The sequence below is a fragment of the Helicoverpa zea genome, chromosome 27 (genome assembly GCF_022581195.2).
Source record: "Helicoverpa zea isolate HzStark_Cry1AcR chromosome 27, ilHelZeax1.1, whole genome shotgun sequence".
Classification (NCBI taxonomy): Eukaryota; Metazoa; Arthropoda; class Insecta; order Lepidoptera; family Noctuidae; genus Helicoverpa; species Helicoverpa zea.
Window position 1 is genome coordinate 27,444 of NC_061478.1, and position 27,673 is coordinate 55,116.

At 43.4% G+C, this 27,673-nt stretch overlaps 3 protein-coding genes and 1 long non-coding RNA gene across 19 annotated transcripts in view; 1 reads left to right on the plus strand and 3 right to left on the minus strand.

Moving 5' to 3' along the window:
- The first annotated feature begins 205 nt into the window (after window positions 1–205).
- On the plus strand, window positions 206–5,619 carry LOC124643377 (40S ribosomal protein S21). Of its 3 annotated transcripts, none has more exons than XM_047182352.1 (4): window positions 206–304; window positions 388–446; window positions 5,031–5,222; window positions 5,551–5,619. In XM_047182352.1, exons 2-4 carry the CDS (start codon window positions 397–399, stop codon window positions 5,558–5,560), a joined length of 252 nt encoding a protein of 83 aa, XP_047038308.1. In that variant the 5' UTR covers window positions 206–304; window positions 388–396; the 3' UTR covers window positions 5,561–5,619. The 3 variants fall into 3 exon arrangements, with proteins under 3 accessions (XP_047038308.1, XP_047038306.1, XP_047038309.1); XM_047182350.1 differs by having other exon boundaries at window positions 211–304; window positions 5,534–5,619; XM_047182353.1 differs by lacking the exon at window positions 5,551–5,619 and having other exon boundaries at window positions 211–304; window positions 5,031–5,226.
- LOC124643378 lies at window positions 5,616–9,957 on the minus strand. Of its 6 annotated transcripts, none has more exons than XR_006985925.1 (5): window positions 9,472–9,957; window positions 6,937–7,080; window positions 6,689–6,865; window positions 5,855–5,980; window positions 5,616–5,765 (listed from the first exon to the last, which is right to left on the minus strand). It is a non-coding gene; the product is annotated as an uncharacterized LOC124643378 (long non-coding RNA). The 6 variants fall into 6 exon arrangements; XR_006985924.1 differs by lacking the exon at window positions 9,472–9,957 and adding an exon at window positions 9,293–9,461; XR_006985926.1 differs by lacking the exon at window positions 9,472–9,957 and adding an exon at window positions 9,293–9,461 and having other exon boundaries at window positions 5,616–5,785.
- A 2,485-nt stretch (window positions 9,958–12,442) lies between these two features.
- LOC124643192 lies at window positions 12,443–13,970 on the minus strand. The gene is made up of 3 exons (XM_047182074.1): window positions 13,386–13,970; window positions 12,919–13,311; window positions 12,443–12,682 (listed from the first exon to the last, which is right to left on the minus strand). The coding sequence occupies exons 1-3, from the start codon at window positions 13,968–13,970 to the stop codon at window positions 12,443–12,445; spliced, it is 1,218 nt and encodes a 405-aa protein (XP_047038030.1).
- A 1,840-nt stretch (window positions 13,971–15,810) lies between these two features.
- Window positions 15,811–27,673, minus strand: part of LOC124643229 (cilia- and flagella-associated protein 410) — a 46,837-nt gene continuing 34,974 nt past the window's right edge. Inside the window, exons 3-12 of one of the 9 annotated variants that reach the window (XM_047182110.1) lie at window positions 27,456–27,623; window positions 26,928–27,000; window positions 26,785–26,850; window positions 25,667–25,762; window positions 24,608–24,670; window positions 23,877–23,972; window positions 23,572–23,628; window positions 23,264–23,361; window positions 16,894–17,088; window positions 15,811–16,482 (exon numbers count right to left, since the gene is read on the minus strand). In XM_047182110.1, the coding sequence (XP_047038066.1) occupies window positions 16,449–16,482; window positions 16,894–17,088; window positions 23,264–23,361; window positions 23,572–23,628; window positions 23,877–23,972; window positions 24,608–24,670; window positions 25,667–25,762; window positions 26,785–26,850; window positions 26,928–27,000; window positions 27,456–27,623 (946 nt within the window). In that variant the 3' untranslated portion in view covers window positions 15,811–16,448. Of the gene's footprint in view, window positions 16,483–16,893; window positions 17,089–23,263; window positions 23,362–23,571; window positions 23,629–23,876; window positions 23,973–24,607; window positions 24,671–25,666; window positions 25,766–26,784; window positions 26,851–26,927; window positions 27,001–27,455; window positions 27,624–27,673 lie in introns of all 9 variants that reach the window. The other 8 variants (XM_047182111.1, XM_047182108.1, XM_047182114.1 and 5 more) reach the window with 8 other exon arrangements.

The window sequence follows — 27,673 nt, forward strand, 5'->3', positions numbered from 1 at the left end:
CACTTGGAGAGGCTTATGTCCAGCAGTGGACTGCGATAGGCTGATGATGTTGACGTTAGTATCGTTAATGATAAAGAATACATATATTATTGACGACATGAAATAAAATTTGGAAACTTTTTAATGGGGTAAAATTATCTAAGAAAAAATCCGCAAAAGGAAAACTAATAAAATCTGCAACAACTGTATCAAAAGACTAGTAACCAACAGCTAAGAAACTTTTTTTTATCCGCCATGTTCATTTTTTTATTATCTGTTTCTTTCTTTCGCTTCTGTCATTTCCGTGACTTGCTAGTGTGCTTAGGTGAATATTTTAATTTGTATTTAATTAATAAGTGATTTTTGTAGAAAAATAGCCCTGTGGTCACGCAAACGTTTGTGTTTCAGACATACAACATGCAGAACGACGCCGGAGAATTCGTTGACTTGTACTGCCCGAGGAAATGGTGAGTGACGTTTGAGGTTATGTTATACTGTGTTGACCACATTGCGCTGCGCCACTGCGGCACGCCTGGACAATTGCGTGTGCTCACGACATATCTACTCTATGCTTGAACACTTAGTACCAGTATCGCACGCATGGTAGATCCATGCTCTTGGTTTAAAATATAAAGTTATAACAAAAGATCCTGAGTTTAAGAGTGCCGCGCTATTGTACGCTAAAGCAGAGCGTAATCATCATCCTGTACTTACAATCTGCCTGGCTACCGCGTCGTTCTGATGCACTTGTCTTTTCCATACTATGTACATAATTCAGTTTTATGGATATTTCCTGTTGCATTGAATAAATAAGACTCTGTGTCACATTCATCCACATGAGTGTCGTACTCTTAATGAGATGAAGTTTCTTCCATTCACAAGTGAGAAACAGCTCCCACTGCACTAAATGTTGCCCCAACTAGTTATCAATGCAAGAATAACAAACAAACACAAGTTACAAGATATGTCAATACATCCGTTGAGGCTCAGAATGTCAACTTCCTAAAATGTCCCTTGGTACCAAAATGTCAACTTCCCATAATGTCCCTTTCCCAAAATGTCCATTTCCCAAAATGTCCCTTTCCCAAAATGCCCATTTCCCATAATGTCCCTTTCCCAAAATGTCCCCCATTCTTAGAATTAAGTGTTATAACCCAACTATAACATAAAAATCAATATAATAATCAATTTTTTATTTTAAATATTTGTGGTATCAATTCTTTCGTCAATTTTTTATAAGAAAAGGAATTTGAAATGAAATATAGTTATCTATTATCAAAATATTTAAAAAAAAACAATAAAAAAATAACTTTAATTAGAACTAATACGTTCAAGTACACAGTAATTCAATAGGGTTTTAATAGTCAGATACAGAGTGACACAATTAAGCGTTAAATTATTATCAAAGGATGATGGGCAATTTTGTATGAACCCTGGCCTGATAACCAATAAAGTTCTAATGTATATTATATTATTGCTTATACCCTACAGTTACTGAAATAAAACAGTCCATGTCAAGAATCGACCGGAAATAAGTACAATCGGGCACAAAAGAGTTATACTTTTTGCACCATTTTTTTTTTGTTAAAATAAAATCCATAGTAGAAAAATTCATTGTATGATGTATTTTCGTCAACTTATCACTTATTTAAGTAAGCCTAGGGTAGACTATCAATTAAAATCGGTCTTAACTAGGCATAATTGTTTTAATAGCAAAATAAAACATAAAAACTTTTACTTCTACCACCGTATATTATTTCCATTATTGGAGATAGCATTTCCTCGTTCTGCGGCACTAGGATAGTCGGCCCTGGGTTGTCGAATTATTAGAAAAGTAGCGACCCACCCCAGCTTCGCACGGGAAAACAGTATTTCCTCACTATTTAACGGATGTTATTACAAATGCCAGCACACCTCTAATTCCACAGGATTATATTTCAAAGCAAGATGTATTATATCCTGGCTATTAGATGATGTCTGTGCCCGACAAGTATTTGCATTAAATAGGCTACGAACTTGACTGAACTGATTTGGAAAATCTTTCAGTGGTGGAAAAGCTACGTTATTAATAACTAGCTTTTGCCCGCGGCTTCGCTCCCGTCAACTGACTTCTCTACTTTACCCTATTTTTTTTCATAAGAACCTTCTCCTGACAATAACAAACACAACAAAAAAGAATTAGCCAAATTGGTCCAGGCGTTGTTGAGTTATGCGCTTACCAACACATTTTACGATTCATTTTTATATTATAGATAAGAAGATAGGTTTTTCTTATATACCATACGTGCCAAAGTAGTTTAATTCCATAGGCAGTCGTAGGCTTACAGGACTGATATCTTTTTTCCCCAGTGGTTAACAATGTTCCACCAATAATGGATATTATTGATTATGCCGGTTAAACTCACTGGAACAGCGGAATAGTTACACCTTACGTTGTGAATACTAACTGTTATATTTTTAATATTTTTTTAATATGGACACATGCACCTTCTGTGACACGTCCTGACTGATATTGACAATAATATAATGCACTTAACAGCCCTCTCATACAAAATGAAGTGGTTCAAGTCCATGGGCTGTCCTATGCTATCAAGTGTCATATCTTCGTTCTCCGGTGGTTTACAATATTTTGCCCATAATAAAAAATGAAGCTTATGACATAAGCTATCATTTGATGTGCAAATGGTTTTTATTGGATATACCGGTTAGACTCACCGGAATTGCGGAATACGTACACCATACGTTGTAAATACTACCTGCTAAATAATCGTTTTTTTTTTTCAATAAACTTGGAAAATATGGGCACAGACACCTTCTGTGACTCGTTCTGACAATTATTGACAATAATATAATGCACTTAAACATCTCTCCCATACAAAATGAAGTGGTTGAAGTCCATAGGCTGTCCTATGCTATCAAGTGTCATATCTTCGTTCTCCGGAGGGTTACAAGGTTTTGCCCATAACAAAAAATAAAGCTTAGGGTATAAGCTATCATTTGATATGCAAATGGTTTTCATTGGTTATGCTGGTTAGACTCACCAGAACGGCGGAATATGTACACCATACGTTGTAAATACTACCTGCTAAATAATCTTTTTTTTTTCAATAAACTTGGAAAAAATGGGCACAGACACCTTCTGTGACTCGTTCTGACAATTATTGACAATAATAATGCACTTAAACATCCCTCCCATACGCACTGAAGTGGTTCAAGTCCATGGGCTGTCCTATGCTATCAGGTATTATATCTTCTTTCTCCGGTGGTTTAGAAGGTTTTGCCCATAACAAAAAATGAAGCTTAGGGTATAAGCATATCATTTGATATGCGAATGGTTTTCATTGGATATACCGGCCAATTTTACCCATCATCCTTTAGAAAGAAATTCAATTAGATAAAGTAAGTCTCAAAAATATCAATTTCTTTAAAAATTGTTGAATTGTGAGATGATTCCCTTGTAATTGTTTTAAATATCTTGCATATTTTCTATCGAACTCAATATCTCTGAGCCTTCTTCTGCGGTTGGTCTGCTTAAATAGTGAATCCTGTATACGGCTATCCCAGTATTTGCTTTCTTTTTTTATCTTATATAAAAAAATAATAGAAATTTGGATTCTTTGGTATAAGGCTATTTACACGTCGGTGCCATCCTTCTAGAGTATTGGTCGTTCTATGGCGTTGGCCAGCGCAGCTTAATATTAACGGTGATTTTTTGGGATACCAGGTAGACTCAAACACGAATAAGATCGTCTAAATGTGACCATAATAATTCATTCTAACAGTTATGATGTTGGTAGTTACATTTCTTTACTTCCAATCACAAGTGAGGACGATTATTTGTATTTTATTTTTTAGTTGGGTTATAACACTTAATTCTAAGAATGGGGGACATTTTGGGAAAGCAGCATTTTGGGAAAGGGACATTATGGGAAATGGGCATTTTGGGAAAGGGATATTTTGGGAAATGGACATTTTGGGAAAGGGACATTATGGGAAGTTGACATTTTGGTACCAGGGGACATTTTAGGAAGTTGACATTCTGAGCCTCAACGAATACATCTATGCTAATATGATAAAGAACAAACATTTGTAGTTTGTACCCTGAGGGCCTGTTGTAAAGCTAAGCTGTTCCAGGCAACATTGGCTATATTTTACCAGGAACAGACAGAAGTTCCCCGGGACGCGGGTGAAACAGCTAGTTTTATATAAATTCTTATTCCTGTATCTCTGTATATTATGATTGTACTGAAAGAGCAGTTTCACCTTCTGAGGGCACTACTTACCCCACGCACATATTAAAAGTAGCTGTGCTACACATACAAAACTATTTTACCAATAAATATGATTAATTTTTCAGTTTCACATATTGTTTGTTACTCAGATGTATAAACAATGTCTCTATCTAGTTTCATGAAACAAATATTCACTAGTTTTTGTATTAATCCATTACACGCAGGTGTGTGGATCCACTTGTGACACAATGTGATTTTCTATTTGTAGTAGCTGTGTGCAAGAAATTAATAAGTAACAGACCTACACATATATAGAATTTATAACATTTCTATTATAGTTCGGCCATTCAGAGAATGCGTTCCTGACACGTCGCGATTGAACTGACTGAATTATAACATTCATTGATTATTGATATAATAATGTTGTTTTAATGCTCCTCAATTGTTAAAACGGTAAACAACCAGCAAAAATATTTTTATCGTAACTGCAACGCCATTGCAAAGTTACGTCGTCAGTTCAATCGCGACGTGTCAGGAACGCATTCTCTGAATGGCCGAACTATAGGTAGTAAGAAAAAAAGATACTTCAATATTTAGTAAGTTCATCATCGTGCCATCTGCATCTCTACTATGTTGACGTTGGTGAACTGTCTAATACTACTTACTGGGACTGCAATATAGCAGTGTCATACATGTTGTGGCTACCTATTTGACTCTTGCAACTACATGTAACAACTATTACAGTTGTACAAATCACAGCCCACACTACATTACATCGGTTTGTGTGCACATATTGAGTGTTGTTCCTGGGTGTTGCAGCTCGGCCAGCAACCGTCTGATCCACGCGAAGGACCACGCGTCGGTGCAGCTGGTGATCGCGGACGTGGACCCCGCCACGGGCCGCGCCGCCGACACCGCCAAGATGTACGTCGTGTGCGGCGCCATCCGCCGCATGGGCGAGTCCGACGACTGCATCGTGCGCCTCACCAAGAAGGACGGCATACTGACTAAGTGAGTACATAGTAGTAGTCTCTCTAATCCACCTCTCACCGCACTCACTGTGATCAATGTCCTTACAATAAGCACATTGCATCGTGTCCAGTTAGCAGTGGGTATGAATATAAACATATTGTATGTTCTGCTAGTGTATAGGACTCGCGACTGTAGTGTAGCGCGACAACAGATAAAGATAAAAAATCATTTATTCAAAGTTGGCTGAAGATCAGCACTTTTTGAAGGTCAAAACAAAAGACAGTCCCTAAAACGCCCGCCCTTCACCACTTGTGTTGTATTACCGTGTAACAATTCAATTTGTAACAGATGTATCTCTTTGTTTCAGGAACTACTGAAGTTATTTAGTCATGTAAGGAGCATAATTTTAAGGAAAATAAAAAAAATGAAAAATTGCCTTTTGTGTTTTTATTGAATATTTTCTGATTTATGTATAAAAGGGTAATAGTAAGTATATGACGACTACAAAAGCGCCGTAAGACAGACGGTGTGGTGTCGGCGGCGCTGAGTGCCGGGGCGCCGGCGCTCGCCGTCCGCGCACCTCTGCGCACAACGAACAAACACTAGCGTGAATATTATAACATACTATATCACAGTAGGCCTCTCACATATGTCACAATTACAATACTCACGAGAATCGATTCTTGGATGAAAGCTTGTATGTGCAGTAGATTGAGCTCCCTCCTCTTAGTTGCCATCATTTGTGCGTTCTGGAAGAACTTGCTCCAGGCATGCTCCAGTGATGTTTGTTAGGTACACTGGAACAAGAAGCCAAACAGAGAACATCACTCCTGGGGCCCGATTCTCCTAATTTTACTTAAGCAACATACGATTCACATTCGACTGCGATCCAATCCCGACTCGATTACGATTGAAGCGTATGTGGCATTCCGCTATTTTTTCTTTGAAATAAACGTTTTTATCCTTTTCTGTCATTCATAATGAATCATTCTGTCTGCAAATGATTTACGATTGCAATATGATTGTAGAGCAAACTACCGTATATACCAAAATCACCAAAATAGCAGACCAATCGCACACCAATCAAATGTCAATCGAATACGATTGGTCTTTTATTAGTAGGAGAATGCCCGATATGGTTAAAACTGCTATTGCGATTCGTTTTCTATTCGATTTTGACATTATTAACTTAGGAGAATCGGGCCCCTGTGGTCTCAATAGGTTTGTATGTAAGTATCATACATATAGAATAGTAGAAACATTGGCAACCGAGTGATTTTAAGTGTAGACAAAACTGAGATAGGTACATCAGTAGAGTGACTAATATGTGATGCTTAAATATGTCGCAAGCTATAATGGGGATTCGCATCTCAAATCTATGGTAAGAGAATTAATGTAAGGAAACCCAAAAAGTTATAGGTATAGTCTTATTTTTATTTTGAGGGAGACATAAAATTGCCAGACCTAGAATATGGTCTTGAGAACATGACTCGCGCAGAACATACGTTAAGGGCTTGGTGCAGCTGAGCGTCGGCTGGCGCGTGACGTCACGGGCGGCCGCGGCCGCCGCAGCCGGGCTTGCCGCCGGGCGGCGGGCGGCAGATGGTCTTCTTCTTGCAGCCGCTCGCGCCCACCACGAGGCAGAGCACCCACCACCACAGCGACGCGGCCAACTCGTACCACTGCGCACACAGACCGTCACTGCGCTACTACTCACTACTGCCACCCAGCTCGACCGGCGCGAAGCTCTCACCATAATCTTCGGTTTCCTCGCACGTATTTTTCCTCCGTGTAGAAGTGTGTCTCGTGCAGGTCACCAGTACTTGGGCTTGCAGCCGCCGGGGCAGCGCGGCGGGCGGCACGACGGCTTTTTCTTGCAGGCAAGAGCGCCGACCACCTGACACACACGATATCCATGTAGCCATCATCGTTACGACGCACTGACCTGACGCTGCGCTCGGGAACTAACGCAATATTCGCACAGCGGGTTCGGTTGGAGTGTACGTAACGGGACACTGAGGAAAAAAGACTTAGAAAATTTTTGCAAAAAATTATTTTTTTGTATTTTGTTTATTTTCTCGATTCTATCGTATAGAACACCAAAAAATAAGGCGAAAAGCATCTGGGTGATTTTTGTCTCCGACCAACCGTTTGTCGTCTAAACGATGTCGAAGGGATTCCATTATAAAGGCACCAGGGACTTAGAAAATAAAAAACATTTTTTTTTTATTTCGCTCAAATCGTTGTTTTCTTGATTCTATCGTATAGAACACCTAAAAATAAGGCGAAAAGCATCTGGGTTATTTTTGTCTCCGACCAACCGTTTGTCGTAAAAACGATGGCGAAAAGCATCTGGGTGATTTTTGTCTCCGACCAACCGTTTGTGTTTTTGCACTTCAAGTTAGGGAGTCGATAGTGTCATGCAATGGAATTCCAGAAACTCCCAATGTAGGCTTGACTATGACTTTCAAGGTCATTCGACCTTGACCTCCAGAATCACGACCGTCACCTCAAGGTCACTAACCATTAATATTGACCCAAATTTAGGATACAAGAGCGAACGAAGCGAGCTCGGAGCATGGGGCACCCCGACTCGGATAAGTTAGGTTAGAAGGGATAAATAGAAACGAATCGCTGCAAATCCGACCCCACGTGGTCTAGTTTGTCCCAACCCTAGAGAGCAATTCAAAAGCGCGTAGGCGCGTAGGGGCGAGGCGGCCCGCGAGCTGAGGAGCAGGTGGTTATTACGCTTGTCGCCGCAGCTGAGGCTGGCCGGCGGAGCCGGCCAGCAAGCCAAAGCTGCGGCGGTAAGCGTAGTAACCATCTGCGACGACAAGCTCGCGTGGGACCGCCGGAGCACCGCAGCGCCGGAGCCGTCACAGAAAACCTTTGGATTGCATGTCCCTTTTTTGACATATACAATTTTTTTAACACTCGACTACGCTTACGTATGTATGGCTTTCACAGGGGAAGACACACACACACACACACACACACACACGCTTCCTTGTCTATTCAAGGAAATCACGGATCTTGCTTTTCGGAATTTCAACCTTGTCTCAAGGTCAATGACTATGAGGACAAGGTCAGTGACATAATTAGAATCGCGGATGTTACTTAAAAAATTTTGACCTTGACTTCAAGGTCATTGATCTTGACCTCAAGATCAAGGACTATGAAGACAAGGTCAGTGACTTTAATAGAATCGCGGATTTTACTTAAAAATTTTGACCTTGACCTCAAGGTCAAGGACCACGAGGACAAGGTCAGTTACCTTACTAGAATCGCGGATTATACATAAAAATGGACCTTGACCTCAAGTCATTGACCTTGACCTCAAGGTCAAGGACCATAAGGACAAGGTCAGTGACCTAACTAGAATCGGGGATTTTACATTAAAAATTGACCTTGAGGTCAAGGTCACTGACCTTGAATGACCTTGAGGTGCACCATGGTGTTTCCCCACCCTTCTACTCCCACATCCCACCGGGTCCCGAAGGCTTGATTAGGCGATAGATTTTGGTGAAATTTTTCTAAGTCTTTTTTTCATAGTGTCCCGTTTCGTATCCACTGACCGCGGGTTCCCTTTTACGTCCTTGTAATTAAGACGAGCAACAAATTTAAGCATGCATTAGGTATAATAAATCATCCTGCAAAAAGCAACATTTAAAAGCCATAAACCTGAAAAAGAACAGAAGTTAATTATATGTACAATGTATACATGTAATACAGGACGACCTCGATGGCGCAATGGTCATCATGCCGGACCGCCGAACCTGAGGTCCCGGGTTCGATTCCCGGTTCGGTCGACATTTGTGTGATGAGCATGCTTGTTGGTTGTGGTCTAGGTGTTATGATATCTATTTATAAATATGTATATATGTAGCTATATGTAGTTTATCAGTTGTGTTAGCACCCATAACACAAGTTAGTAAATAACTTACCATGGGGCTAACCGACCGTGTGTGAAAAAGGTGTCCCGACATTATTTATATCAGCCCTAATGCACACATCTATTACAAGAGTAGTTGTTGAAAATAAATGAGCAGTATTCGCAATGTGTCGACGCGAGTCACTAGTTTGGAGCTGTATCTCGCAGGGCTTGGTACCTAGTCATGTCAGTGCACTGTCACATATTCACATCACGGATAGAGAGTGTAAACACTGTGCGCGTCTGGTGACACGTGTCTGCCGCGCGAGACAGAGCACGCGTGCAGCCGCTGCGATTGCTCCGGCCGCCGCGACGCCGCCCGCCGCGCCCGCACTCTCATGCAAGCACTTCACCCACCTGTATTAGTAGACAGAGCAGCCACCAGATGCCAGCGCCGGAATTATTCATATTTGTTTGGTTTTCGCAGTCTGTGTGCGGGCAGCTCACTACATCGTGTTGATTGCTGTGCTCATATTTTAGACTTTATTTTCACGTGTAATTTTGATTGAGTCATGGCCGAAATTTTCTTTTGTTCTGTTCTGTCATCAACTTCTTTTTTCGTGAACGCGTGTTTTCAGCCAGAGACAACCCTCGCTGCTGTCAGATCTGATTGAGAACTTCGCGGAGGGCAGACAGAACAGCTGATAGCTTATGAACTCTTTTGCGTATGACCTATGACCTTGCTTTGGAAATTGTAATCATGTTGTGATTTATTTATTTTAGTTACTTAATTAACACGAATAAGATACCAATATTAGGTAACTTCATTAATTTACACAGAATTAAACGACAATGTAAACAGGTTGTGCCAGAATACTACTTAAGTAGGCTCTCACTAACGTGGAACAGTTATTACCACATTGAAGCAAATAAAAAAGTCGTGGTGGTCTAGTGGGTAAAGGACCAATCTCTCAAGTATGAGGGCGCGGGTTCGATCCCAGGTCAGGCAAGTACCAATGCAACTTTTCTAAGTCTGTATGTACTTTCTAAGTATATCTTAGACACCATTGGCTGTGTTTCGGATGGCACGTTAAACTGTAGGTCCCGGCTGTCATTGAACATCCTTGGCAGTCGTTACGGGTAGTCAGAAGCCAGTAAGTCTGACACCAGTCTAACCAAGGGGTATCGGGTTGCCCGGGTAACTGGGTTGAGGAGGTCAGATAGGCAGTCGCTTCTTGTAAAGCACTGGTACTCAGCTGAATCCGGTTAGACTGGAAGCCGACCCCAACATGATTGGGAAAAAGGCTCGGAGGATGATGATGAAGCAAATAAAAGGCGGTCCCGGATCAGAACAGGACCTCCCCATCTCACTCCCGTGGGTGTCGTAAGAGGCGACTAAGGGAACCTAAAGGCTAGTGCATAAAATCTGCACTTTGGGCCACCCGCACGGTGACGCGTAAATCACCTCAAAAGCATTCCCAAAGAGGGTTGGTGTCACGCAGGCGGCCGACCATAAAACTCATGCCAAAACTTCTGCAGCATGGAGAGAGTAAATGATATGAGCGATAGGACTAGAGAGAGCGTAACCCACAGGCGACGCGCAGGAGCAGCACCCGGCTCCTGTGGGAAATGGACAAGGGTGGTCGCACCAAAACGGGCGGGTGCGAGGTAAGATGTAAGATGACGGCAGATACAGGAGTATGGAAGAAGAAAACATGCTGCGCCGACCACAAATAAAATTGGGATAAGGGCAGGAGGATGATGACCTACATGCCGGCGGACGTCGAAGGAAGAATTGCGAATTTTATCTGCACGACGCCTAATTGTTGGGATAGCAATTTTATATAGTATCTATTGTAAAGGCGTCAGATCAGGGGCCCGATTCTCCTAAGTTAATAATGACAAAATCGAATCGCAATATGATCGCAATAGCAGTTTTAACCATATCGGGCATTCTGCTACTAATAAAAGACCAATCGTATTCGATTGACATTTGATTGGTGTGCGATTGGTCTGCTATTTTGGTGATTTTGGTCTATACGGTATATAGTTTGCTGTACAATCATTTTGCAATCGTAAATCATTTGCAGACAAAATGATTCATTATTGAATGACAGAAAAGGATAAAAACGTTTATTTCAGAGAAAAAATAGCGGAATGCCACATACGCTTCAATCGTAATCGAGTCGGGATTGGATCTCAGTCGAACCGAGTCGAACGTGAATCGTATGACCCTTAAGTAAAATTAGGAGAATCGGGGCCCTGACCGAGATACCATTCAATGGTGAGATTCAGATTCAGATTTCCAGATTCTCCTAATTTTAAATTATATATTTTTATATTAATGCTTGAGTAAAATTTTAATCTATAAAATTAGATTTATGGGGCCCAGGGCCCCGATTCTCCTAATTTTACTTAAACGTCATACGATTCACGTTCGACTCGATTATTATTTATTTTATGGGGGCCCAGGGCCCCGATTCTCCTAATTTTACTTAAACGTCATACGATTCACGTTCGACTCGATTCGACTGAGGTCCAATCCCGACTCGATTACGATTGAAGCGTATGTGGCATTCCGCTATTTTTTCTTTGAAATAAACATTTTTATCCTTTTCTGTCATTCAATAATGAATCATTTTGTCTGCAAATGATTTACGATTGCAAAATGATTGTACAGCAAACTACCGTATAGACCAAAATCACCAAAAATAGCAGACCAATCGCACACCAATCAAATGTCAATCGAATACGATTGGTCTTTTATTAGTAGCAGAATGCCCGATATGGTTAAAACTGCTATTGCGATCATATTCGATTCGATTTCTATTCGATTTTGACAATATTAACTTAGGAGAGTCGGGCCCCTGGGGCCCGATTCTCCTAATTTTACTTAAGCGACCTTCGATTGACGTTCGACTCGATTCGACTGAGATCCAATCCCGACTCGATTACTATTGAAGCGTATGTGGCATTCCGCTATTTTTTCTTTGAAATAAACGTTTTTATTCTCTTCTGTCATTCAATAATGAATCATTTTGTCTGCAAATGTTTTACGATTGCAAAATGATTGCACGGCAAACTACCGTATAGACCAAAATTACCAAAATAGCATACCAATCGCACACCAATCAAATGTCAATCGAATACGATTGGTCTTATATTAGTAGCAGAATGCCCGATATGGTTAAAACTGCTATTACGATCGTATTGCGATTCGATTACTATTCGATTTTGACATTATTAACTTAGGAGAATCGGGCCCCTGATATATACCTATAGCGATTAGCTACAAATGAAGCAGGGAGTCGAGACAAGGAAAGGCAGGATAAATTCAGAAGTATGATATAATAGAATAATAGTAATAAGATAGCAGTAGTGAGTGTCGCTAGACGCAGGCGGTCTCGGGGTAGCAGAAGATCTGCGCGGCGAGGTAATGCGTGAGCGCGCGCCAGTAGCCGCGACACAGCGCGCACAGCGAGCCGCGCCCCCCCGCCGCCCGCCCCCCGCCGCCCCGCGCCCCGCCCGCCGCCCCGCCCGCCGCCCCGCGCCGCTCCGCCGTCTCCACGCTGCGCGCGCGCCGCGTCGCCGCCGGCAGCGCTTGCAGGCGTTTCGCTTGCGAGTACAACTGAATCATTATTCCTTACACGTCATGCCCTGCGCACATTGGAACGCCATACCAGGTGGCAGAGGATTAAACATATTCGGAGATGTGTATCCTAGTTTTTGGTAGTAGGCCTAGGGTCTACGGATTTACATGCCGTTCCAATGTGAGTACGAAGACCATGGATAACTATATTAATGTTCGAAGTCCTACATGGACAAGTGAAGGGGCCCGACATGCGTGGCGGGTGGTATGCTCACATGCACGGGGTCGTCGAGGTCGAAGCCGCAGCGCGGGTCGCCGGCGCTGGAGGGCACGCGGGAGTCGGCCTGCAGCACGCTCTCCGTGGCCACGTTGTAGCGCAGCGGCGGGTCGCGCGGCGGGATGTCCAGCGCGCACGCGTGCGTCACCGCGCGCAGCGCCGACAGCCGCGCGCTGCCCGAGCCCGCCCGCGCCGTCTGCGCAGCGCGCTCGGGCTCCGTGGCCACCACCTTGTCCGACACCGACACCGACACGGAGGAGGGCGCGGCGCGGCGCGGGGGCGGCGCGCGGGGCGCGGGCGGGGCGGCGGGGGAGCGCGCGCGTGCCGCGAACAGACGGTTCAGCTCGTCTAGCTTGTTCATGATGATCTTGTACGTCTTGCACTCCTCCGTCTGCGGACACACATGGCGGGCGTGAGACAGGGCGGTGCGGGGCGCAGGGTGCGGCGAGGGCGGGTGTGACGCACCCGGTGCTTGTCCTTGCGGCGCTGGTCGCGCGTGCTGCGGCTGGAGGAGGACACGTCGCGGGTGTCGGGCGAGGGCGGGGGCGCGCGGGGCGGGCGCGGGGGGCGCTCGGACAGGCGCTCGCACAGCGCCGCCACGCGCGCGATCTGCGCCTGCTGGTCCAGCAGCGCGCGCTCGCACACGGCGCGGAAGGCGCGCAGCGAGGCGTTGTCGGGCGGCGGCCGCGCCTCGCCCGCGCCGCGCCGCGCCTCGCCCGCGCCGCGCCGCGCCGCCCGCGTCTTGCGGCGCGCGTAGCTGCCGTCCGACAGGCCGGAGTCGTGCGAGAAGCGCTTGGCGTGCGGCGGCGGGCGGCTGCCGCTACTGCTGGACGCGCGCGAGGGCGCGGGGAGGGGCGCGGCGGGCGGCGGCGGCGGTTGCTTGCGCCCGAAGCCGCCCGCGTCCACCACGAGCTGGTCGCAGCGCAGCGCGGGCTCGGGGCGCGGGGGCCGCACGGCGCCGCGCATGAACTTGTCGAGGTCGATGATGTCGGGCGGCGCGCCGCCGGCTCGCGACCACGAGCCCGACGACGAGCGCGCCGACAGCGACATGCCGCCGCCTGCAATAAACACACACACCACTGCACTTGTCACAACACCGCGGGAGATAACTCTACCATGACTCTCTACATCATGACTCTTCTTTATGAAATGATAACATCCTATGATGATCAGGTACTCGCTACTTACTTGCAGAGTTCATGAGTCGGCCGCGAGCCGCGCAGGTGGGGAGCACGCGAGCACACGCGTATCTGTCACGTCACGTACCTGTTCGTTAACCTAGAGATGCACTAGCTGTATGAGATGTGTCGCCGAGGGTCGCCGGGATGGCAGCGAGGTCGCGGCGCGAGGCGTGGCCGTGGCGTGCGAGTGGCGGTGGTGTGGCGCGCGACCAGCATGGCGGCGGTTTGCGCACTCGCGGCTGTCGCCACGTGACACCTGTCAACGCTTTCCACGTTCGAATGTTGCCAACAAAGAGGTTCCACTCGGGCGTCTTCTACTCATGCTTCTATGCGGTAGTCTCACATCGTATATGCAGCAGTAGCTTGCACAACACAGTTACGTTTCATCGCTATCTATCCTTATTTGCCAGACGTTCTTTTACATTATTCTTATTACATTTTGGTTAAAAGAGAAGAACCCACCCGGATGGGCATGGGATGTGGTCTATGTTAAGCAATCGATACCAAGTGGCTGATATAATGATGACTAGCTGTTCCACGCGAATTCGACCACGTCCAGGGGAAACTTCTTCCCGTATCTGGATAAAACATAGCCCATATGTAACCCCATGTTCAGCACAGGTAGGGTGGCTTCAAACAATCAAATCTTTCCTCTTTATAAATCAACTGGCGACCCACCGCGGCGTCGCACGGGTGCGGAGTGCAACGGCATTCAAATCCGTTGCGTAGTTTTAAATATTTTGTTTTAGGTATACTATGTAGTGATATAAATTAGTATAGATGAGGGAAAGTTGTCCGTGCTTCGTAGTAGTGGCTGATATCGTCGTCGCTGCCGCTGTGATGAAGCCTCGTGCAGCCGGAGCGCGGGCCGCACAGCGCAATAAGCACATTGCCAGGTGACAATGATGACGATCAATTTTTTACGACCTTCATTAGTTTCGAGATACTTTTCTCTCACTGAGATTTTCATAACTAGTCGTTTAGAACTTCCCGTACCCAGATTTAATATATCCTAAATCAATCTACCATGGACAGTGTAGCTTCCAAGCACGGAAACATTTTTTTATATAGATTCAGATTTTAGGACGGAACCTCAGGTTTTTGCGAACAAACAAAGCTGAACGTGACTGGATTATTATATTTTGGCCAAGATATTTGTGATATATATCACCATCTACATACTTACTACTGGACATACTTACGCCAATATTAAATTATATTCGTAAAATATCAATACAATCGGCGAGTCACCACAACTTCACCGCAGTCTCACCGGGTGCTGTGAACTTGAGCAGTGGGAGGTAAATATCAATACAATCGGCGAGTCACCACAACTTCACCGCAGTCTCACCGGGTGCTGTGAACTTGAGCAGTGGGAGGTAAATATCAATACAATCGGCGAGTCACCACGACTTCACCGCAGTCTCACCGGGTGCTGTGAACTTGAGCAGTGGGAGGTAAATATCAATACAATCGGCGAGTCACCACGACTTCACCGCAGTCTCACCGGGTGCTGTGAACTTGAGCAGTGGGAGGTAAATATCAATACAATCGGCGAGTCACCACGACTTCACCGCAGTCTCACCGGGTGCTGTGAACTTGAGCAGTGGGAGGTAAATATCAATACAATCGGCGAGTCACCACGACTTCACCGCAGTCTCACCGGGTGCTGTGAACTTGAGCAGTGGGAGGTAAATAAAACGTCGTTATTGTTACGGCAAGTTAATTTATTACAATACAATTAATTACGAGTACATTACTTATTAATTTGCTCCTCACTGCCGCCCGCGCACACATACATATTATTATGTACACACATACACTCACACTACCGTGGAGTAGGCAGGAACATTACACACTTTCGTAAAATAATGTTTGAGCACATATTTTGGGAGCTTATTTGCGCTAAGTCTTAAGTATTCGAAGTATGGGTGCTCATAAAATAGGCGCTCAAACGGCAAGTCGCTTTGTTCATCGTTACTATGTAATTCAGTACATTTACCTACGTTTGTTTACGATTGGGATTCTGTTCAAATTCATTTTCGTCCTCCGTTAAAATTAATTTGATTAGAAAATAATAAGACACTTAAGCTACATCGGTTCCTAGTTTGACTATGGAACCGAGGGAAGTCGAGACAAACTGAAGTCTTAAAGTTCCAGCAACTTGATCATGTAACCGAGGCTAGTAATGTAGGTACGAGTATGTGTGTCGGCGCGGGCGGCCTCACTATGTACAACAGTTCATTCGCGTGTCGCACTGCACGCGTGGCGCAGACGCGACGTGGCGCGGGCGTGGCGTGGCGCACGCTGACTAGAGAGTGGTGACGTCACCGCGCGCGGCGCTGCGTCACTGGCTGTTGGCCAACTCGTCCATGCGACATCTGAAACGAACCTTGTTTTACAACTTGATCTCATTAACATTATACAGGGTGACCAGAGGAGTGATATTCCAAACAAAAAAATATCTGTATACACTCCGTTTGAGTAGACATTTAATTAAACGTAAACAATTTTGACGGGACTTTTAGGGGAGAAAAAGACTCGGTTTTAAAAATAGAATCTAGCTAAAAAATCTATGTACCTAAATACAATGATAACAATTATCCAAATTGAGTCCTTATTTTCAGCAGTAGTTTATTTTGCATTCGTGTTACATTGTCAAAATTGTCAACCTTTACTTAAGGCGCTACTCAACCTGAGTATAGCAATATGTCACGGAATGTCGTTCAGGTCGATGACCTCAGTGTAAACATGTAAGGACTGGACTGTTATGGAGGGTAGTTTGGTGTTACCTGACGGCCATCTCTGCGACCTCGAGGCTGGGGTAGTCGAGCTCCTTGACGAGGCAGAGCACGGCGGAGAGCAGGTTGGAGTTGCGCGCGACGGGGCGGCGCGTGAAGCCGCGGTGCTCCGCCATCACGGCCGACGGGTACTCCCACTCCCGCGCCGTGCTCGGCTGTGTCAGCGACTCCGACCTGCAAGCCCATCTGTCATGTGAGGGGGACATGACGAGACGTCAATATATCTATACATATAATAAATCTGTAAAAAAACTTTGTCTGTACATTGAACATTGAATATATTAAAAAAATAATAATTGGGTGGGGTTTAGAAACAGTAATGGAGAACAAATCCAAAAAAAAAATTCTGTCTGTATGTCTGTTTGTTTGTACACGCTAATCTTCCGAACTACTGATCGGATTTCAATTATTTTTTCTTTGTTGTATCAGTATTAAGCCTGGTCAATATATAGGCTATAATTTATCTTCGAAACTTGAAGACTTGATGCAGAACACCAACAGACCAACAAAACTATAAGAGATACAAAAATGGTGCCATAGCAGAAATTGTTTCATGTGATGAGCATTTTCAGCTGAGATAATAAATTTGAAGATCTGGAACACCTGATGTGGAACCCCAAGAGCCCAGTTTCTCTGTACCATATACAGGTATGACGTTTTAGCAAAAGTTGTTCAATTTGATAAGCACTTTTTATTGACTTATACAAATTGAAGATCTAAAACACCTGATGTGGAACTCCAGGGCCCCAGCTAGACTATAGCATATAGAGGTATGACGTTTTAGCAAAAGTTGTTCAATCTGATAAGTGTTGTAAAATAGTTGTAATTGAAAAATACGATATTATGTAAAGGGAAAAATTTTTATTGAGTGAAATTTTGACAAGTCAAGTGACATATAAAAATATTTGAAATATAAAAAATAAATACTGTAACAGCCAGTACGATTAGATATAAGAACTCCTTCAACATCCTCCCTTTAATCGTGCATGACTGTACAAACAAGTAAACTTATAAATGTCCTCGTCTGTACTTACAATAAACATACTTAAATTTACCTGACTGTACTTTTCACAAAGTAAATTATAAAAACAACACGAGAGTACCTAGTCAAAACTTAAAAACAAAACAATCAATTCTTACTTAAATAAAATAAAAACAACTTAAGATATCATTAAGCCTATATCTGACACGCAACGCTGATGTTTGCAACGACTCAACCCTTTGGTTAAAATATCCGCTAACATCCTGTCAGTTGGCAAATATGATAGTTTTATTTTATTATTTTCGACCAATTCTCGAATAAAATGATATCGGACATCAATATGTTTGGTCCGATTATGGTGGACCGGGTTCTGCGCCAACTTCTGAGCACTTTGGTTATCGTTACAAAGTGTAACTACATAAGACTCACCAGTTATTTCTCCAATAAGGCGTTGTAAAAACACAGCTTCCTTAGCAGCACTAGTTAATGCCATGTACTCGGCTTCAGTCGATGACAATGCTACTGTAGGCTGTTTTTTGCATTCCCACGACACTGGTGCATTAGCTAATTTAAAAACGTAACCTGTGTACGACCTTCTGTCACTGCCGTTGGCCCAGTCAGCGTCGACAAAACCGCATAAGGGTTCACCAGTTCTTTTAAAAGTTAGTCCATAATCCAACGTACCTTTCAGATACTGCAAGACACGCTTAGCCGCAGTCCAGTGTGCCTGCATAGGATTCTGATTAAATTGACTAAGAAAACTAACAGCAAACAAAATATCAGGCCTAGTATTGATAGCTAAAAACATAAGACAACCAATTAAGTTTTAGTAGGGAACATTGCCAGCCCATTCAGTTTGAGAACGCAGGTCAATGCTTACATCCATAGGAGTGGTTACAGTCTTGCACTCCGACATATTAAAACGACTCAAAGTCTCTAAAATATACCGTTTTTGGTCTACCTTCACATCGTTAGTTCCGTTTTCCCTAGCGATATGCAAACCAAGGCAATAGCTGAGTTCACCTAAATCCTTAACACCAAAATATTTTGTCAAACCGTTCTTTAAGTAAGATAGCTCAATCTCATTATCATAGATAAATATTAAGTCATCTACGTATACTGCTAGAATGGAAATATTTTCAGGACCTCTTTTCAAATAAATACAGGGCTCAGACTGTAATCTGTTATAGCCTAAGTCCAGAAGTACCTTATCAAGACGTTTATTCCAGGCTCTAGCTGCCTGTTTGAGACCATAAAGCGATTTGTTCAAATGACACACTTTTGTCTCTTCGCCTTCAACAATAAAACCTTCAGGTTGTACCATGAACACATTCTCTTCAAGTTTACCGTACAAAAAAGCAGTGTCTATGTCTAAATGATGCATTTTCAAATTCTGTTCAACTGCTAACGCAATTAAAACTCTCAGCGACGAATAACGAACAACCGGTGAAAAAGTTTCCTCATAGTCAATACCATAACTCTGATGAAAACCTTTAGCTACCAAACGTGCCTTGTATCTACAAATGTTACCTTCGGAATCACGTTTTAACTTGAAGACCCATTTACACGGTATAACTTTCTGACCCTTGTTCTCTATTAAGGTCCAAGTACCGTTGGTCATCAAGGAGTTGTATTCGTCTTCCATAGCAGCTACCCATTTAGCTTTATCAGGTCTTGAAAGAGCATCAGAATAAGAATAAGGTTCGTCTGTTAACTCACCACTTAGCATCGTCGAACAACAGACAGTACAGCGATAATTTACAGGTTTTCTATCCCTCAAATTGTACCTCATACCAGTTTCCACAGGCACTACTTCTTCCTCAGCAGGAACTATAGAAGTTTCAGGAAGAGGAGAAATAGGTAGAGCTGGTGGTGTAGGTACAGCAGGAGCACTACTTGTACTTGCCACAGAATCATCATTCAAGGCTGACTCTATTGCTGAGCTGCCTTGGACCTGTAAAATATTGGTATCAGAAGAGAGAATAATGTCACGACCAGGTGACTCATCCTTTTTCGGAACCGTATCTGAAAAACAATTCTCCAAAAATACTACATCCCGTCCTTTAATGGATTTCCTAACATTAATAGGATCTCGAAATCTATACGATTTGTTGTCATCACAATACCCAACGAATATATACTGCTTTGCTTTCGGGTCTAGCTTATGGCGATCGCAAGCGGGTACATTTACGTATGCACGACAACCAAAAACACGTAAATGAGCAAGATCTGGCTTCCTGTTATACCATAGCTCATACGGAGTACGATTCTCTAAAGCTCTGTGTGGACATCTATTTTTAAGATAAGTAGCTGTACGTACCGCTTCTTGCCAGAAAGTCTTGGGTAGGCCACTATCTTGCAGCATACACCTAGCTTTTTCAACTAAGGATCTATTTGTCCTCTCAGCAACCCCATTAGACTCAGGACAGTATGGAACAGTGGTCTGATGCCTAATTCCTTTTGAAGCAAGATAAGCTTCGAACTCAGCATTGACGTACTCACCGCCATTGTCAGTACGTAAGTTTCTTATTTTAAGAGAAGTTTCTCTCTCAACAAGAGCTTCAAACTCTAAAAACTTTTTCTTAACATCCGCTTTAGAGCGTATAAAATAAGAAAAAATCATTCTAGAAAAATCGTCTACAAAAATGAGTAAATATCTGTTCGATTCTAAAGAAAAAACATCAAAAGGACCACAAACGTCAGAATGTATAAGCTCCAACATTCTAGTACCTTTCTTATACTCAATAGTTTTGAAGGGTTTTCTACACTGTTTTCCTTCTATACAAGCTACACAAGGGTTTTTATCTAAAGAAGAATATTCAATACCTTTTGCTTGACCATGACGCAGGTGTTCCAACGCAGCGCGGCATAAATGTCCTAGCCTGCGATGCCACAAACTCGAAGAAGTATGTACATCGCCAACCATTGCGCTTACCGGGCAAATAGGTATATGATCGAGTCTGTACAACCCACCAACATTGCGTGTTGCGTGCCCTACTGGCTTGCCAACTACCTTTACGTTGTTATTGTTGTACATGTTACATCCTCTTTTATCAAAAACTACAGTAATGTCTTTGTCAACTGCCTTACTTACAGAAATTAAATTTGTGCTTAATTCTGGAACAAAAAGAATGTTTTTAATACTACTTAATTCTAAGTTATTTTTCTTTAACAACTGTACATCACCAATGCCTGTCGAAGAAACCTTCTTATTATTGACCAAAGTTATTACTTTACTCTCAACATTAGAATTGAAGTTAGAAAGCCATTCCTTTTTGCATGACATATGTGTGGAGGCGCCACTGTCCACGTACCAATCCGACGAACTTATACTTCCTCCAGCACCAAAAGACATTAATGTCGATTCCTTGACATATCCTTGCTTTGACTTTTGTCCTTTTTTCTTTTGCGGACAATTCGGACTTTTATGTCCAGGCTCCTTACATCGGTAGCACACAATCTTCTTCGCTCTCGACAATTTAGAAGCAAAAACTAACTCCCTCGACTCACGTTTTGCGCTTTCATTAAGCAACTTCTGCTTCACGAGTTGTGACGTTATGTCCACGTAAGAGTTTTCTAGGGCCATCACAAGGGGATCATATTCTTCTGGCAATCCACCGAGTAATATCGCACCAATAGATAAATCGTCAATTTTACGACCTATAATAAGCACTCTCTGTTGACTTATAAAAATTTAAGATGTAAAACACCTGATGTGGAACCCCAGGAGCCCAGCTAGACTATAGCATATAAAGATATGACGTTTTAGCAAAAGTGGTTCAATCTGATAAGCACTCTCTGTTGACGTATAAACATCGAAGATCTGGAACACCTGATGTGGAACTTCAAGAGCAATACTTCACTTGAAATGTATAGAAATGAATGTTATGAAATAGGTATGGTGATCAAAAAAAGTAATTAGTCCGTCTTTTAGATAACCCTAAAATAATGGACACGTATTTTTTCTTTTCTCCTTCTCACAAACAAATAATAACGAAGATATAATACGCTTGAATTTTGTGTTAAGTCAATGCATAGTACAAATTTTACATACCTAGACGTGGCGTCACGAGCCCCCACTCTCCGAATTTGTTGCGTTATATATTTCTCATTATTATTTTGTATGTCTCTTCCAGACCTCAGGACTACAGAGTTCCGAATTTTCGTTAGGCAAACGTTAGGCCGAAGCCAATACGCTGAAGCCCTTTTGAGACAACTTTAATGAAATGGTGACACAGAACCGACGATTATCCCTTTATACACTATAGAAATGAACGCAAGGACAATCCCCGGTGGACGTCGTTAAAAAAAAAGACAATCCCCGGTTCTGTGCTATACCATTGCTAACTGTGGATGAATACTACTTGGGCTATAGTGATGGGATGCTAATGGACTAGGAATGGGGAAACTATGGGAACTATGGCACCTGTCGATGACAATGTATTAGATACGTATGTAAAAATGGCAGGTGGAGACTCGCCAGCTCACTTACTGGGCCAATGGAATCAGTCGCTGGAACCTACAGTTTAACATCCCCTCTAAATAACGGTCATTGGTATCCAAAATATACGTAGAAAGTACATACGAACTTAGAAGAGTTGCATTGGCAGGTACTTGCCAGACCTGGAATCAAAGACGCACGCTCATACTTGAGAGATTGGTTCTCTACCCACTAAACAACCACGACTTCCACTAAGTCATCACGACTGTGTCATCTCAGTAACATTTAATGTTTTTTTACGTAATAATACGTGTAATATTTTTGCCACACACAACTTACATGAGGACTAATTAGAATCACTACTTTTATCCCTATGGTCACGTCTATTGCGGTTCAGTTCTCAGCGTTTTGTTTAGTCTGCTGTGCTTTTGCCGTTGAAGTACAAAAATTAAATATATGGAACGTTTCTAATGGCTATGCGTATTCCGTGGTTTTCAAGTCAACGGGCCCTTAAAATTCAATATCAGACGACTCAGATCTTTGATTTTGCTGACCCCGTACTCGCTGGCATAAGGGACAGGATCCGCGTACGAAGTCGCGGGCAGAAGCTAGTACTACATATTTGCTCATTCTATTCACGACGCAACCTAACAATTTTGAAGACTCCCCATAACACCCATCTTATCCCATATCCTTTGACCAGTACCATCTCAAATCAAAACCATTCAGGAGAGGGGTGCAGACATACAAAAGAAAACTCTTCAAGTTTTCGTTTTTCAAAACAAACTACATTTCAGTAAGTAATTTACAACAATATTACCTTGGCGTTTGAAAATAAAAGATTTTCTAATATATTTTTTTACAGCAATTAGGAGAGCTTTAGAGATCAACATCTATGTAGTGTGAACTGGTTTGCTAGTAGGGAGAAGGTGTCTGACCTGTCGGGTCGCTCGTAGTAGGGCTCCGGGCAGGGCGGCGACGCGACGCCGCTGGCGGCCGGGTACCGACACTCGCCGTTAGACGAGTACGAGTACTCCTGTACAACACAACCACAGTTTACTTCAAACCCTTCTGGATATCATTTTCATCAATAAGTAAATCTCAAAAAAATCTGCACCTGTTTGGTAAGTCCAGTGCCATTACAAGACACGTAAGTAATTCTTTTTAATCATGGTTTGGAAGAGATTTGAACTGTGATTATAGTAAGACACACGAAGCTCAATTAGTGAGTGAGTGAGTGACTCACCTTGACACTCTGCGCGGACAGCGAGTGCCGCAGCGAGCCGGCGTCGGGCGAGCGCGCCTGCAACACACACGCGGCTTACACACAACACACGAGACACACATTAGTGAATGTGTGTGAGTATGGGATAGAGTATGAGTGAGTGTGTGAGTGAGAATGGGTGAATGTGTGAGTGAGTTTGGGTGAGTATGTAAGTGAGTTTGGGTGAAGGTTTGAGTGAGTTTGGGTGAGTGTATGGGTGAGTGAGTGTCGATGAGTATGTGAGTGCGGGTGAGTGTGTGAGTGTGGGCGGGTGGTTGTGCACTGACCTCGATGTGCGAGCGCGTCATGGCGGGATGGTCGTAGCGCTCGTCGGCGTCGGGCGACGCGGCGGGGGGGGCGCGCCGCGGGGGGGAGCGCGGACACTGAACACACACATACACGCTTACTACATTACCACTAGTTGTTGTACAACATAACAAGTGCTAAACCGAACCCGAGTTGCTCGAAAGCTGCATCAAATGTGCCAATTTAAAAATGTGGTGCAAATAAATGGGTATATGCCAATGATCTAAATGTGACATAATTCATATATTTAAGTGCGCAGTAAGGACTAAAATTTTTCATTGTACATAATTTTGAAATTCAGGGTGACAAAATTGCAGTTTTTAAGTTAATCACTGGTTCAAACGCCACCAGAACAACCTACCCGAACCTGTCATATTTACTAATCTTCCGCTATTGTGTTAATGTTGAAAATCTATGTACAGCTATAGAAGAAATTTGACAGATTGAGGTAGGTTGACGTGCTGGCATCTGTACATGACGTGATTTGTTGTCAAGAGCAAGCAAGTGTATTAGTCTGAAGCGGGTTGCAGACGAAGAGCTAAGCTAGTTTAGCTTAGCTCGCATAGCTAACACAGCTTTTCATAATTCTGTACTTCGTTTCCATAGTTTGTGGTCTACACAGAAATATTGTAAACTGCGTCAGCTATGCGAACTAAGCTACACCAAATTAGCTTAGCTAATAAGATGTGCAGAATCGGCAGTAGAGTCTGACCTGTGCGTCTGGCCGCGCGCAGTCCGGCGGCGCGTCGCCGCCCGCGTCCGAGCTGTCGCTGCCCTGCGAGCGTCCGCGCGAAGGTTAGTTACACACACACACACACACACACACATTACACATAAATAGTTATTGCAAATAATATATATTGTTTTACAGGATGAAGTTTACGTGACTACAAAAATTCACATAACATGAATTCTGGAAGAAATAAAATTCAGCCTGTATAATAACATAACCAAATGAACTCTCATCAAATCATTGTATAAATTAACATTTCATAAGATAAATAGAAAGCGGCATACACAACATAAACAATTGATACATAACGCGATAAGCATCGGTTCCCACGATGTGTCACAATCAGCTGAGTGACTGCATATGTCACATTATGTAGTCATTACTCTTATGTATTACGATACGATAACAATCATTATCATCTTAAGTCTTGACATTCAATACTGCGGCGACTATCAATATAGTGAGATTTGATAACTTATCCAGATCAACTGATTTTGAAGACGATTACATGACAGTTAGTTATACATCTCAGTGGGATTTTTCATTCAGCTGAACACTTAGATAAGACAAAACTCACACGTGGTTAAGACAAGAGTACAGAGAACATTAAATAATTAGTCACACGAAACTATAACGCAACATTAAATTAAGGCGAAAATCATTCAAAAAGAAATGTGAGTGACACCTACTCACTATGAAACACTAGTTTAAAGAGGAAAATAAAGATAAAACGTGTCTTCAAGTTTGTTATAAAACGTATTCCACGCTACTCGTGAAGTTTCTCGGCAAGGTATTCGGGAAAGTGGAGTCAATGATAAAAAAATATAGCGAGACAAAGTAAGCCGAAGTGCTTCTCCACACTCTCCTATTCCCTTAACCTTTGCCAAGATGGCGAGTAGTGTGGAGGAAGCAGTACTAGTGTCACTGTAGACACTAGGGTGCTTTGGACACGGGCACTGACCTCGTGCCTCGGGCAGCGCTAGTACTGTAGGACGTGTAGGTGTCCTGTAGACACTGTAGACAGTAGTACAGACTTACCTCATGCCTCGGGCGGCGCGAGTAGTGCGCGAACTGGTCGGGCGAGCGCTCGGGGCTGGACTCGCACGAGCGCTGCCGGTACCCGCCGTAGCTCTCCTGCTGCAACACCAAGCACATTCATCATCATCTCCCGAGCCTCTTCACAACTATGCCTGCCTATCTCACCTCCTCAACCCAGTTCCCAGGGCAATCCAATACCCCTTGATTAGACTGGTGTCAGACTTACTGGCTTCTGACTACCCGTAACGACTGCCAAAGATGTTTCAACTTTCCTGTCTCTAACGAAGCATATCAATCCTTGAATGTTATGTACAGGAGTAATTGGACTTCAGATTTATGTACTGTATGCTAACTATTGTTTTTTCTTTATTGTCTTAACCTGTAGTCTGTCACTGTACTTATTAAATAAATAAATAAATAAATAATGTCCAATATGTAAATAACTATTTGTTCTATATCCGCGAACACAGGTCCATAGCTCAATACTTTTGTGCCACGTACAGAGCACGCATACGAACACCCACCTCGCGAAAGGGTGTACCCAAGACGGGTTTCATCCTTCTTTAGAATTTATTTGCCCTGTACATACCTAACCCTTTCGATCAATTTGGCAGCCCCGCATCGTATATGCATGACGAGACAATGCCAGGCCAGGAACTGTACTATTTCGGATCTATCAACATTTGAAGGATCTTTCCGGTAAATATAGGTATACATAAGTGATTGATTACCTATGAATTAAAAGGGAAAGGTCCTAGGCCTTTATGTCCAATATTGCAAATACAAGTGACCTTTCCAACGGGTATTGTTTTACCAGAGAACTGGATTGCGGAAGTTAAATTGGATTATAAATAAATAAATCGTATACTGTTTAATATGTCAACTACAATATGTTATTAGACTTGACAAGAGCAAGAGCATCAAATCTATAAAGGGCGCTAGTAATGCTGCAGGATTGTTCGAAAAAGTTACCGCAACCCTGGTAAATAAAAGACCTACGAAGGAACATAATGGGTTTTAGGCAGTGAAAGTCTGACACTCCCTCACCGCTGCTAACCCACAGCGGGAGGAGTCATTTGATGAATTTCCATCAGGAAAAAAGGGAATAATAATCTCACCTGCTGTGGGTATCCTTCATCATCGGAGTCCGGTATGTGTATGCCGCGCCGCATCGCCTCCTGCACCTGCACACACACACGCACACGTCACGTACTGCACAGTATACACACACGGTAGCACACTCACATAGACGAGCGCTCACCTCGTCGGGCTGCACGGGCACGTTGTCCAGCTTCTCCAGGTTGGGCAGATTCCGTAGTACTGTCATCCTGTACCTGGAACACAACATGTAACGACTAACTACACTAACACAGATATGCCATGAGCTCCATGCCATGAGGATCCTTATAGAAAATGGCGTCCAAAGCTGATTTTATATTATTTCTCATATAAGGAGATCAGCCAGCCGCTCAGGAGTCAGGACATATTATAATGCAAGCACATTTGCTTGGAAACAGGTGCACTCACTCCTTCACTCTCATAGCCTGATGGGACGGTAATTCGACACGACCGGAAAGAGACCACAAGCAGAACCGACATTAGCGTGCTCTTCGATTCACGGGTGTCTCAATCACCAATTTCTAGGCTACGGGGTGCTTATGGAAAGTTTCTAAAACCCCCTAAGCGATTTCGTCCAGAGTCTGGTCTGGATTCCAGAGTCGGGAATCGAACCCGATCGCGCGAGCGACCAGTAGGCTATTTAGATTATACGAATTACAGGAGTACTGACTGTGGGTGCGAGGTGCAGGGGTTCTCGTCGAGCCACAGGCTGGTGAGGTCGGGCAGGTGGCGCAGGTGCCGGATCTCGTGCAGGTCGCTGATCTCGTTCTTGCGCACGTACAGCTCGCGGAGCCGCCGGCAGCCCGCAAAGTCGCCCAGCGTGCGGATCTTGTTTATACTGGAATTGGGAGAAACGACATTATTGCATCTTCTTCTAATAACCTCATG